Source organism: Grus americana, chromosome 2 (assembly GCF_028858705.1).
Source record: "Grus americana isolate bGruAme1 chromosome 2, bGruAme1.mat, whole genome shotgun sequence".
In the NCBI taxonomy this organism is placed as follows: Eukaryota; Metazoa; Chordata; class Aves; order Gruiformes; family Gruidae; genus Grus; species Grus americana.
Genome location: NC_072853.1, coordinates 145,497,815 through 145,512,399, shown reverse-complemented (window position 1 = coordinate 145,512,399; position 14,585 = coordinate 145,497,815). Strand labels below are relative to the sequence as shown.

Sequence of the window (14,585 nt, the reverse complement as noted above, 5' to 3'; positions counted from 1 at the left end):
AGCAGACACAAACTCTTCACTAAGTGTTTTGGTCAAGGAACCTCTCTCCCCAGGGCTGGCACGTGCCTTTTTAGGGGAGACTTTACCATGTCATTGGAACAAGGGCAGCGAGGCCAGAACTAGCCTTCCAACAACTGTGACACACAGAGCTGTCATCTCACTTGAGATATCTTACCATGCCTTCCTTGGGATCGTAAAATCTCTGGATGAGCTGAACAGTTGTACTTTTCCCACAGCCACTGCCACCAACCAGGGCCACTGTCTGGCCACAACTAACCTTGAGATTCAAGCCCTTCAGTATCTGTGCATGCAAGAAAGGTGACCAAAAACATAACAGTATGTAAAAATGTCAGTGTAAATTTGAAGAAACTCTAAAGACTACAATAAAATATCCTTTACATTTACAGCAGCAAAATTTATAAACATGTGAGTTTAAATTTTGGGTAACATTACTTCGGTTTAATTTTCTTTGTATTTACATCACAGTTGGTCTAATATCAATGCATTACACAACACACTTCGTAATTACCTAGTTCATACAAGAAAACAACAATCTATTACTACCCATAACTAAAATATAATGTAAAAACAATATGATGCAGTATTTCTGTATTACGTTGCTTCATCTTTTTTCTTTAATGCACCATGCAAACTACAGGAAAACTATTGTACAGTAAAAGTCACAGTTAAAAGTGACAGAATATACTCCACGTTGTTTTGGAGGGAAAGTAATTTTAGTAACCTTGAAGTATCCTTAATCTTTCCCCTGGAATTGGTGGGACTTCTTTACAATGGTGACATTTCATTGTACAATATATAACTTTTTTGTACTAGTTCGCATAAAATATAGCATTTGACAACCATGGAAGATACAAAGTTTTATGTGACTTTTTTTTCCTAACAAATGATCCACATGTTTAACTGTAATATATATAAGTTTCATTTACAGTACCTCAACATCTGGTCTGGATGGATAATTGAAGTAAACATTTTGGAATTCCAAGTTCCCTTTAATGTGGTCTGGTTTGTAACCCGTCTCTGAATAACTGTCAATTTGAGGTTCCTGTGCAAAATAAAATAAAATAAATAAAACCACCTTATTTCCTAATGATTTTTTTCATAAAGAATTCGTAGAGTGCACCATTATTCTGCAGAGATATTAAATGTAATTTTAAAGTAATTTAGATGAGATTTCTGAAACATGTAAATTGCACAATGTTTTGCTGTGTCATTACTACACTGATGATCTGCTCATACAGGAATACTTTTATAATTTCTCCATTTAAGCTTTTGTGTGAATTTAGTACTTTAAGACTGTATCCACAGCTAGCCATAATTTGAGATTCATTTCACTGCCTGATGATTAACCTGAACAGATCATCTCTAAAGAGCTGTTCAGACTCTGTTCATTTATAGCTTTGCCCTTTCTGCTGAAACAATTTGCCTGAGAAAGAATCAATCCACTGACCATTAAGCAGAAACAGAGTTCTTAATCATCACTGGTTTTGTTTCCATGCAGGGGGAAGTCTAGAACTTGAAGTGTGTGCTAACAATAATCCAAAATATACAATTGCATTTCATAGAGCTTTATTAGCTAGTAAAATAACAGCTTCCCTGATTTCAGACTCTTTTGGCAACTGAAGACAGGCTGACAGACTTGGGGTTGTTCAGCCTGGAGAAGAGAAGGCTCCAGGGAGACTTTAGAGCAGCCTTCCAGTACCTGTAGGGAGCCTACAGGAAAAGCTGGAGAGGGACTGTTTACAAGGGCATGTAGTGATAGGACAAAGGGTAATGAATTTAAGCTGAACGAATGCAGATTTAGATTAGATATTACGCAGAAATTCTTACACTACTGTTGGTGCCACTGATACCTTGAAACCTATGCTCATATATCTACATCTCTGTGATCACATATCTAGATAGGCGTGCCCTTTATGATAAAAAAAAAAAAAATAGAGGATACCTCCAACACCAGGTGATTCAGAGATCCAGTACTTTTACCTTTGAAGTAAGAACTGATAACTCTAGAAGACAGACAAGACCTGACAAATAATTACACATTCTGTCTGCTTTTATGTTTATATTTCTGCTTATTTTACACACTGTTATTTACTCTTACTAATTTCATATCCATAAATAGTGCCTGTACTTTAAAAAGAAGTGTATCTCAGTTTTGAAATGACAGTGAGAGCAAAGATACTCACATTGTCTATGATATTAAAGATTGTGTAGGCAGCTCCTCTTGCACTAGCAAATGCTTCTATGCTTGGAGCAGTCTGTCCAATACTGAAAGCTCCGATCAATATAGAGAAAAAGACCTGAAATAAATGTTTATGGTGACATATATCAATTCTTATTTAAGCAGAGAATTACATTTATTTATTTACATTAGATATCTTTGGGTCAGGAGGCTCCATGCCTGTTAATGGAATTTTAAGGAATCTAGAGTTAGAGAAAAAATGAAAGGGTCTCTCAAACAGAGAATAACATTAAGGGCTGTTTAAGATTCTAAGTTCCTGCACAATGTGAATGTTGCAAACATACCGACAAGAAGTGAAAAAGTGACTGAGACCTGCAAAACCTATGCCAAAAGATGTATAATTACACTTGATGCCTCAGGATTTATCGTACTAATTCATTCTTTGGCAAAAGATGTTCCAAAGACCGGAAACTATATTGCATGTCTTCCAATGGAACAAAGACAGATACGCAAAGCACTACCATTCTGCTTTCAAAGTAACAATGACATAGAAGTATACAAATCCAACTTCCCCATCACAAAGGAATAAAGGGTCCCTCTGCTGGAATGAGAGTGCAAGCAAACAAGAAAAAACCAAAAAAGAAAAAAATATATTATTTTCTCAGGGAAGTATAGTTTATTGCTTTCAGCTAGTATCAAAACAAAAGTAATAACACACTGCTCAAATAGAGATCATAATAATAGCCATAGTATGTCAGAGCAAAGGTCCCTCACACAATCATCTTTTCTCCAACAGTGGTCATTCACAGATGTGATACCTAATAAGGCAACATACTCCCATTCATGTCATAAAACCACCATTCCAATTAACTACAACATAGACAACAGAAATTGCAAATATTTAGAACTGAAAAGATTACACACAAGAGCACGAACCTCGCTGAGATGTTCTGAATGCCAGCCTGACTTTAAAAAAATTAGGCAGGTTCAAAAGAGCCAGTAACACATATCAGAGCCATTTTTTTGCAAACTTGAGTGATTCATAAATAAAAGAAAACAGATAGTTTAAAAAAAATATAAATATATACATATGATCCTGGCTGGGTTTCATCGTGGTTAACAGTTAAGCTTCTTACCATATTTGTTTGATAATACATATGAAATTAAATGGTTGCCACATCAAGAGAAGAATTTAAGTTATGAGTTATGGTTTTCTTCCTTTTGTTAGATGGTGACATATTTCCTAGTCATAAGTATGTTTTTCTCCCCCTTGGTTTCTAAAAATACTGAGAAGAGATTCCAAGCTCTTATGGAGCAAAATATAAGCAAAGTATCAATAATATGATCTACTTAGACCACATAACAGCTAAAAAAAAAAAAAGTATTTGCATCTGCATCCTGAAAATATATTCAGCCTCACAAATCAGAACACAAATAGCAGCCAGGAAGGGTACTGTACTTCAGTTTTTGATTGAACTGTTTTTATATCAGTCTGATCTTATGAAGTCAGAAAAGATGTAGAAACAGTTGAAAATAATATGTTTTATATGGCCTGATGTAGATTTTGAGATACTATAGAAACAACATGTAGACTCTTGTGGTGAGAATCTTTTTGTTAAGAAGATTTTGCCGATTTTGGCACATAATTCTCATTAAACTCAAGTAAGTTCCCTTTAATGTATTTTCTTCAGTATTTCTCACTACTATTGGGAATTTACTCATTAATACTTACTGTAAGAACATTGCCAATAGTGTAATCATCATTTAAAACCAAGGTAGTTCCATACCAGAAGGCCAATGCATATGATGCATATATCAGTAAGAAAGCAGCACCCATAGAAATATTAGCTGTAATAGCCTTTTTTATTCCAATCTGTTTAGCATCTTCTAAATTTTTATGGTATCTGGAAGAAAGATAGAAGTTCAAAATAGACTCATACTTGTACCATGGTGCACAGCACCAAAAACTCTGTGGATGAATTAGAAAAACAACACTCACAAAGTACCACAGGATATATAAATCATATAACCCTAAGACTGTACAAAGATAAGCCTAGTAGCGAGGCACAGAGACCTTAAGGTAACTACTAAAAAGGCCAACATCAGTCAACCTGGTATATAGAATAAAAAGGGCACTGCAGTTCAGGGACTGGCATTCGAGTTCCTTAAATAACCTGCAGGTCAGTGAACTTTGATCATGAACCATTCATGACAGGTTTTGAGATTATAATTGTTAGCTTAAGATAAAAGGTTAAAATATATTGCAAGAATGATGTACTGTGAGTATAGTAGAAATAAAGATATTGTTTATTAGTACCTTCATAACAACAATTACTGAGCAATCAGATTACCAAGGATACCATCATCTCTTCCCATGGCAAGGCCTTTTCTCTTTTTTTGTCTAAAGCTCTCACTGTGATATTTAATGCAGCTTGTACACTTGCTAGAGTAGAGACAATATATCAACTTATATTGTCATTTTCTAGAAAACTGATGACTTGCCTTTCAACATGTAGTGAAACTTATAATAGCCCATAACAGACCCATTACCTAAAAAAGCAGGAGCACAAGACTTACTTGTTTTGACAGACTTTCAACAGCAAAGATACGAGAACATTTCAAACCACCTGAAGAGAGTACTTGAAAATCAGCTGATGAAAGCAAACTTTGTTCTTACCTTTTAATTTCTTTTTCCTGTCCTCCAAAAGCTATTACAGTACGGACTGCTGCTAGAACTTCCTCTGCAACAGCACCTGCTTTTGCATATGCAGCTTGTTCTTTGTCAGTGAAAGCAGAAAGAACCTAATACAGGAGATATAAATATTTTGACTTAAGAAGAACAGAATGAGCTCAAGCACTTCACAATACCTTTTATCACAGTCACTTTCTTCCAATACTATATATAAGTGCAAATGTTCAACATCAAAATCCTTAAGTACGTTATGAATTCAATTAAATAATTCAACATTACTAATTCTCAACTAAGGCCTGGATTTTTCACTCTGCTTTCACCCAGTGCAGGAGATTAGATTACTACTTATACTGAACTGGTGTGGTTCTCCTCAGGCAGATCTCTTCAGCTCATTCGTCTCTGGCTACCTTAGCCAGAGGGCTCTATAGCTTACTTTAACTGACCACAGTCCATGAAGAGTCTTAGCTAGTAGACATATGTAGCGCATGCTTCTCTACTCCTACCTCTTCTGCAATACATTCACTCAAGACAAAGAAGGCTTACATAATCTTTGAAATGTAAAGGAAATAAAATACTATAAAAAAGCTGAAGGCTTCCAAACTACAAATCCATCCCAAGTCACTCCAGTCCTATGGTAATTTAGTACTTCTCTCATCTAAGCCTGTCTAAAATGTCTTACCAAAGCTGTTAACAACTCTGAAAAGAAACTCTGTGTCTGAGACCAAGACTTTGTCTAATTTATTCACTTTTTCAGGAGGTGCAATTATTCCTTTCAACAGAAGAAGTACTCATGTGGATGAAATTTAGCAGTTACAGATGTGGATTTTAATCGTGTATCTTGCTGCCTATATAAAAATATGCTATATTGGCAGAAATGGCTTCAAATCAAACAAGTTTGTCTAATCTATGGGAATTATAATATTCAAACTACATGAGGGTACTTATATACAGTTCATCTAAGAGCTTATGTACATAGATGTTGTCTAAAGCTGTAATTACTCTAAGCAATACATTCTAACAGTAAGAATTAAAGATATGTAGATTTATTTCATTATCTTTCATTAATATGAAACCTGACACTGAATGTATGTTAACCTACCTTTGCCCAGAGGGCTGCTGAAAGTCCCAGGACAGGACTGACTGCTAGTATTACAAGGGTTAATTTCCATCCTCTTATGAGACCAACAATAAATCCTGTTACAAATGTTGTTACTGCTTGAACAAGCAATCCAATTTTGTCACCTATTCCTTCATTAATCTTAGAGACATCACTGAAAAACAAATTACATCCAGACAGGAAGGAAAACGTAGAAAGCACAAGAAAGCGTTTCAGTTTTGTTACAGGGGCACCTTTATAGAGGACAATCTTTATTATTCAATTACTTCCAAACAACAGTTTGCTTCAAGATAGAGCACTATATAGGGTAGTCAAGGAAAATTTCATATTTGTTGTGAAAATGTTATGCTATGAATGTGTTTTTGTCTAAAAAGGTTGAAATTTTGTCTAGAGTGCAAAGTTACTCTCACTTTCTTAATTCTGATTTTTTTATCTGTTTGGAAACTGTGGGATATCTGGAAAGAAAAGATAAAGCCTTTCATGTAGGCAAAAGAGAAAGGAATAGCTTGTCATGCAGTTAAAGCTGTTCACACTGCTGGGGTCAATTGGCACCTTATTCAGTTCCCAGAGTGCACAGAAATGAACTATGTTTTCTCTTCTTGGGGGTAATCTCATAGGCTGGGCTTTAGTCATCCTCAGAGTTCAAGGGAACTTATCAAGATGCTTTTCTGATATCCTTGTGACAGTCCAATATCAGAAGTATCAGAAGTTCAGTCTCTGAGACTCCCTATGAGAAAACTTGAAAACTTCATTTCACAATGAAATAATTCAATTTAAAAATAAAAATAAATAAATAATTGTAAGTCATACATGCTTAATAAGATAAAATAGCATTGGGAAAGGTATAGTATACTTACTCTAGAAGACGAGTGTTAAGTTCTCCCACATCATTTACATCAAACCATCCAATTTCCTGTCTCATAATTGCATGAAAAAAATTTTCTCTAATTTTTTTTATTTGCCGGCCTGCTGCTATGGTCCAAAATGAAGTTTGGATATAAGCAGCAAGAAGAACACCAGCCGCTATTGCAGAATAGTAGTATGCATATCTGCAAGAAAAAAAAAAACAAAAACAGGCAGGATTCTCTGAAATTAGTTTTAATTACCTTGCTAGTCTGTATTTAGCTTGATGCTTATTTCTTCTGTTTCAGACCTGATTTGGAGTTTATATGTTGATACTAGAGTTTATACTTCTCTGTAAAACTTGCCAAGTTTTCTATGAGTAGCATTTAATATCAGTTTTCAGATATGCAATAAACTAAATGAAGCTATTGTTAGACAGGTCCTACTTTTTCTTTTTGTCAATAGAGTACATATTTTGTCATAAAATTATTTTAGAACTATATTTTAGATACAATTATCCTTTTCACTTATGTGTCATTTCCAAAAACTTCATAACATTTTTGTTTTAACATGTATAGACAGACCTCATCATATATACCTATATTTACACACATACTTACATCATACATGTCTGTCTATATAAATATATATATGCATGCATGTTACAAATATTTCCCAAATCGAGAATACGGCATTACTATATATACATCTATTGCAAGCAAATCCCATTAGATCAAAAATTCTTTTGCTCTCTATTTTATTCATAACTGGTATTTTACTTTTAAATTAATTCAGCTCTATGCCGTGAGCAGGGTGTTAAATCAAAACCAAGGCATGTTTGAACCATTATATTCCTCAAACTGGAACTGAATTTGAGCCATAGTTTTAAACTATTCAAACAGAATCAAATCAGATTTGATTTGATTCAGAATTGACATCAGAATCAGTTACAAGTGAACTTAAACCAGAACTGAACTAGAAAAATGGAACTGAACTGATCTCCTATTTGTAAAACAAGACCGAAACCAATGGTTAAATATTTGTGGTGTATATTACATATAATTGTAAGACTACTGCATCTGTATAAAAGTAAATAGAAAAAGGATTTAAAACTTTTAGGACTTTCACTCACATGTAGTAAGTTATATATACTGATTCTTTAGAACTGTAGCATGAAACTTGGTAGGAGCAAATTGCAGAAATCTGTGTGCAGATGCTCTGCTCAAAAAAGGAGAGAATGGCTTTATTGATGAAACTTTTCAAATTCTAATCAAGTCTTTTTTTGTGGCTAAGTTACCATACAGTTTAGTCAGGAACTTTGGAATTATACTCATTATGAAATGAACTTTATCTGAACTGTTTAATAAAAATGGGTTAATGCCTAACTGAATGCTTGGTTAGTTGAATATTGACCTTGATCACCTTCAGCTCCATTAAAACTCTGCACAAAAACTATCAAACTAAACCCAAGAACACTGCTTCAAAACTCAGCAGTAATTACTTTAGACAATTATTTTATGATGTTACATCACTTCAAAGAATTGTTTTATGCTTGGACTCTGTTTCTTGACAAATTGTACCAAAAGGGATTGATATCTTTGCCAGATTTCATGCTGATGAAATATATTCTGTAAATTCACTGCTGAAACTTAACAGAGAGTAAATGCTCACTGCATTGTAAAATAATGGTTCTTTTTCTCTTGAGAAATAGTTGGGGTTTAAGCAAACTGTTGTTTGAGAAACAAACACAACCAAGTCCACATGTATGGCTCAGTACTTGAACACACTTGTGTGAGAACTTTGTCCTTGTAAACAGTTTTTATTACCATTATTTGACCTGCTGGCAGGTGTTCTTAGAGAAACACGGGGTGGGTACAAACAGCTTCTTCTTCAAACCAGTGAACATACTAACTCAAGGCTCTATCTAGAAACTTTAGAAAAGAGAACCTATTCCTGTGCTGCTAATAAGTAATACATTCCTCATTCAACAACTTGTTTCTAGAGAGAAACTTGGGCTGCTTTTTATTCATACTTGTACTTTCAGACTTAATGTCTAAAAGACAAGGTGGCATGTGTGAGGTTAATGAAAGATCTCCCTCAAATAGACCATCATTTAGGGTCAGGAGAACAGGCAGTTCTCAACATTTAGATATTGATATAGATCCATATTCACATTTACACTTTCTTTGTGTCAGCTTGCCTCTTTTCCCATACTCTGTTCTTTAAGCAGTAGTGACTCCTAGACAATAGCCTGCTGAAGACAACGGGAAGATTCCTACATTGTTTTTAGTTGAGTTGATGTGATATGAGTTCAGAGATTAAAAGAACCCCAAATTTTTTATTAATCAAAAATAGTTCTGATTGGTTGTTGGTCTAAAAGACTTATAAATGACACATTGATTTACACATTTCTCTTACGCTATGAGGGTCAGTAACACCTTGTGTAATTCTAGTACATCCTGCTCTTAAAATACAAGTTATATATGCTTGAGTAGAAAAAAAAGAAAATATGTTGATTTAAAAGCTCTGTAACTTCACCGATGCATAAATTATTTTGTTCCACAATTTTGCTTTCAAATCACTGGGCACAAGTATATTCCGCTGAAGGTGCGTATGCATTACTTTGATTCATGTCAGACTGACAGAAATATTGCGAGAACAAGAAACTCTGTGTGTCCATACTCTCTTATAAAACATAATTACCAATTCCCTGCCAGTTCATTCTCATTAGATATGAGTTCTTCATTTCTAAGTAACAGCCTTTTCCTAACTACCTTTTGCTCATTTATTTTATTGTGAAGAACTTTTTTTAGTGTAAATAGATTATTTTAATTAGAAACTTAACTATGTAATCTAAATGATGTATAAGTTTACAGTACACTGTTATCAGAAATGATAATGTACTTCAATATAAACCAGCAAGAGTTACTACAGCCAATGCTTTATCTCCTCCTTCTCTTCAGGAAAGACAATTGCGTTGAAGAGCACATCAGCATTCCTGAGATGTCAGATGTTTTTCTATACCTAATGAGGAACAGACTTCAGCCTGAAGCTGAAGCAGTACAAGAAAATGCACATGAACTATAGACATCCTGCATAAACCAAGTCCATGGCCAGTGGTTAATAAAGCCCTTTTATTGGCAGCTGATGTTTCTGCTTATTTGCCCTTTTCTTTATGAAGCTTTGTAGCAGAAGCACTATTGTCTTCTGCTATTGACAGCTCTAGAAGGCTAGATTTAAGGTTGCTCATAGATTCATAGAATGGTTTGGGTTGGAAAGGACCTCAAAGATCATCTAGTTCCAACCCCCCTGCTGCAGGCAGGGACACCCTCCACTAGACCACGTTGCCCAAAGCCTCATCCAACCTGGCCTTAAACACTTCCAGGGATGGGGCCTCTACAACCTCTCTGGGCAACCTGTTCCAGTACCTCACCACCCTCACAGTAAAGAATTTCTTTCTAATATCTCATCTAAATCGACCCTCCTTCAGCTTAAACCCATTACCCCTTGTCCTGTCACTACACTCCCTCATAAACAGTCCCTCACCAGCTTTCCTGTAGGCCCCTTCAGGTACCGGTAAGCCGCAATTAGATCTCCCTGGAGCCGCCTTTTCTCCAGGCTGAACAACCCCAACTCTCTCAGCCTGTCCTCACAGGAGAGGTGCTCCAGCCCTCTGATCACCTTTGTGGCCCTCCTCTGGACTCGCTCCAACAGCTCAATGTCTCTCCTGTACTGGGGCCCCCAGAGCTGGACGCAGTACTCCAGGTGGGGTCTCACAAGAGCAGAGTAGAGGGGCAGGATCACCTTGACCTGCTGGTCACACGTCTTTTGATGCAGCCCATAATCTAACTCTGTATTTTCTGTAGTCCAGATAATTTAATTGAACTTGGCACTTTGGCAGTAAAGTAGGTACTATATGGCAATTTTAATTCTGTTTTTTATCAGTGAATCATCATAGCTCAAGGAATCGATGGATGATAATCAACATAATTTTTTAGCATAACAACTATGGTTCATAAATTCAGAGGAAAAGAAGGAAGCACGAAGGAAATGCAGATGGCACTGGGACACAGAGCACCCCTAAAAAGGAGGTGGGATGGGTAAGAGCAAGAGATTACAGGGAAATTGTTGGGAATGGCTGGGGATGTTCAAGAACCCTCCCAGTGCCTCCAATGATCTTATGTGCAAATCTTTAGTTATATACATTATTCAATCAACCATTGCTTTTATGTTGTTTAAAGTATGCAAAACATCTGTGGGAGAAGAATGGCTTATTAGAAATGTGAGCCCACATTAAAAAAGAAGAAGAAATATCAATTTCTAATTACCTTGTCATATTTTCTTCCAGCTTGCCAAGTTCTAAAGAGAAATTCGCTGCAGAAGTGTTAAGAAAATTTAATTAGATAATACTTCAGGCAACAAACCCGTTCACAAATTTAACATCTAATGTGTGCCTTCAGAGGACAACGTAATCTGGTCTAACTGTGAACTGATACACAAAGTGACAATATCACTCCTCCCTCTTGTATCCTGCAGTGCATGCCTGCCCTCCTTTGTGTTTTATTTCATACTTCTGATTTAGCAAATGAGGCTATTCAACAAACAGATCCAAGAGAAAATAAGTACTTTTATTTTTGGTAGCAATTTTTCTGTTTGATCTGCTTCCTGATCTGATTCATTTTGTGAACTACAATGTCAGACTTGATGCAAGGGAATCAACAGGTACTCATGCTGAGGAGATAGAAAACCAGCCTCTTTCTATTTATCATAGCCACAGTTAAACATGATTTGTTGAATGTGCGTTGTAGTAGATAATGTTAAGAAAATAAAAATAAAATCTAGTAATGCAGAAACAAATAGTTAGGGGCAAAAAAAAAATCCATAGTGTATCTCTGCACAGCAAACACAAGAGTTGCTAATTTGCATCATACTATAATAGAAAGTTGGGGTTTCTGACATCATGATCTCATGTCAAGATGCTTGAATCTCTGAGGCTATTTTCCAAATATGAGCCACTGTTCTCTTCCTAGGAGATATATTCTTACCTGATAATTTTTTGCCTCCAGAATTAACAAAGCTATCAGTCATATCACCAAAAATTATCATCGCAATAGGTAGACTGCTTCCATGGGCTATCGCCAGTAGAGTGCCTAGTATCATTAGTAATTTATCCGACCAATTGGAGTATCGAAACTGTGAGTGAGAAGAGAAATTCATTCTAACTGTGGTATTGGAATGCTAACACAATGTTACTTCTACAAAGGCAAGAAAGTCAAGAAAAAGCTATCAATTGTACACCTAGTGTCACAAAAATACAATTTTATCTGATTAGAAATTCAGTTTAAAAAAAATTAAATGTACAGGAATAAATCATTCTATAATAAGCACTTTTATGCTACAAACTCTCAAACTCAGAAGTGTACTATATTAATGTATCAATACCTGCACCTGGGTGAGAAAGGCCATATGAAAACAAGGCATTAGAAATGGTATTTAAATTTCAAATTATAAGAAATTTTAATGACATTGTGATAATTAAGGTAATAATTACTTTTACTGTAAATTCATTATTATGCAGTCACAAAAACTGTTCCTGTACCATAGACATTACCAAAACTTACTGAAATCCTAAATACCTCATGCCATTGAACTTAATAAATTTTGAGCTCATCTGTTACAAAATCATTGGCTTTATTCTGTATTGTAAAATACTAAGTTTACTGTTGGAAATGATAGTGGTACGATGTAATTGTACAAATGTGAGTTGGTATAGCAAAGCAGAAAAAGGGCATTGGCCGGCATCATGGGCTACAGTTTTATTTCTCGGTTTTGGCATATCATTGCTGCGCACTGTGCACACTAAACCTACAAAATAGAAAACATTTCAGTATTATTAAAAGAGAATCTAGGCTTTACTTTGATTAAATATTAACAGATTGCCTTATTTTAAAATATACAGTAAACTAAAAATTTCTGCATTTTAAAGTACTTTTTAATACACAATTTTTAACTGTAATTTTCATCAGTGCTGTGTTGGGTTTGCGTGGCAAGGTTTTGGTAGCCAGGGGGCTACAGGGGTGGCTTCTGCGAGAAGCTGCTAGAAGCTCCCCCTGTGTCTGATAGAGCCAATGCCAGCCCGCTGCTGGCCAAGGCCAAGCCAATCAGCGCCTCTGTGATGACATATTTAAGAAGAAGAAAAAACACAGAGAGCGAGCTTTTGCAGCAGGAGAGAGGAGTGAGAAGATGTAAGAAACTCTGCAGACACCAAGGTCAGTGCAGATGGAGGGGGAGGAGGTGCTTCAGGTGCTGGGGCAGAGATCCCCCTGCAGCCCGTGGTGAAGACCATGGTGAAGCAGGCTGTCCCCCTGCAGCCCATGGAGAAGGATGAGGGGGTGTAGAGATTCCACCTGCAGCCTGTGGAGGACCCCACGCTGGAGCAGGTGGAGGCACCTGAAGGAGGCTGTGGCCCCATGGGAAGCCCACACTGGAGCAAGTTCCAGGCCGGACCGGTGGACCCGTGGAGAGGGGAGCCCACGCCAGGGCAGGTTTGCTGGCAGGACTTGTGACCCCGTGGGGGACCCCATGCTGGAGCAGTCTGCTCCTGAAGGTCTGCACCCCGTGAGAGGGACTCCATGCTGGAGCAGGGGAACGATGAGAGGAGTCCTCCCCCTGAGGAGGAAGAAGCGGCAGAAACAACGTGTGATGAACTGACCGTAACCCCCATTCCCCGTCCCCCTGTGCCGCTGAGGCAGGGGGAAGGTTGAAGCCGGGAGTGAAGTTGAGCCCGGGAAGATGGGAGGGGTGGGGGGGAGGTGTTTTAAGAGTTGATTTTATTTTCTCATTCCTCTACTCTGTTTTGCCTAGTAATAAATTAGATGAATTCCCTCTCTAAGTTTGGTCTGTTTTGCTCATGACAACAACTAGTGAGTGATCTCTCCCTGTCCTTATCTCGACCTACAAGCATTTCTTTATGCCTTTTTTCCCCTGTTTGGTGAATGAGGGGAGTGAGAGAGCAGCTCTGGTGGGCACCTGGCCTCCAGCCAGGGTCAACCCACCACAAGTGCCATGGAGTTGCCCTTTAATCATGATGCAGTCACCTGTGTCAGCAGTAATGAGGCTAATTAGTATGATTAGTGCATGACTCAGGTAATTTAGAGGACAAGACCACATATAATCTTAGGTATACAGATGCCCTTTTCATTATGTTGGAAGAAATGACTCAACATGGAAGTCCCTACCTTTCACAAACAAAATACAGTACAGGTGTGTTTAGCATGATAACTTACTAAGGGAAGACTCCTAAGAATCCACATAAGTCATAAGTCAGCTTCTTTAATAAAACTACATCCACAAAAAGAAATGCTTGATTGTTATACTATATTCAATATTCTGTGGTATCAAAGTATTTGGTAGAGACAAGACCATATATACAGTACTCTAACATAATTTTAACAATTTTTGTGTACACTTTGCAATGTGCCTGCATGTATATATATGTACATATAGAGAGAATAAATCTTACCAGGGTAATTGGGCTGACCATCTTAGCCTTTTCTGCTTTCTTCTTCTTCTCCTTGCTTAAAAGGCATGATAATTTTAGTGCATTTAAAAAGTCACAACATTTCACAGAAATAATAATGCAATGTATTAATGAAGTTCAATTAAAATATAATTATGAAATAATTTCACAGGAAACAATTGTGTGTAAAATGATTTATTGACCATTCTTGGGA

General features: G+C 36.6%; 1 protein-coding gene across 4 annotated transcripts in view; it reads right to left on the bottom strand.

Moving 5' to 3' along the window:
- LOC129202187 (ATP-dependent translocase ABCB1-like) overlaps positions 1-14,585 on the bottom strand; it is a 60,359-nt gene that overhangs the window by 28,173 nt on the left and 17,601 nt on the right. For all 4 annotated transcript variants that reach the window (XM_054814425.1, XM_054814426.1, XM_054814424.1 and 1 more), the window contains 10 exons: positions 14,375-14,429; positions 11,898-12,045; positions 11,181-11,226; positions 6,867-7,058; positions 5,992-6,163; positions 4,878-5,002; positions 3,933-4,104; positions 2,205-2,318; positions 953-1,063; positions 176-301 (listed from right to left, as the gene is read on the bottom strand). In XM_054814425.1, coding sequence (XP_054670400.1) covers positions 176-301; positions 953-1,063; positions 2,205-2,318; positions 3,933-4,104; positions 4,878-5,002; positions 5,992-6,163; positions 6,867-7,058; positions 11,181-11,226; positions 11,898-12,045; positions 14,375-14,429 — 1,261 coding nt within the window. The remainder of the gene's footprint in view (positions 1-175; positions 302-952; positions 1,064-2,204; positions 2,319-3,932; positions 4,105-4,877; positions 5,003-5,991; positions 6,164-6,866; positions 7,059-11,180; positions 11,227-11,897; positions 12,046-14,374; positions 14,430-14,585) is intronic.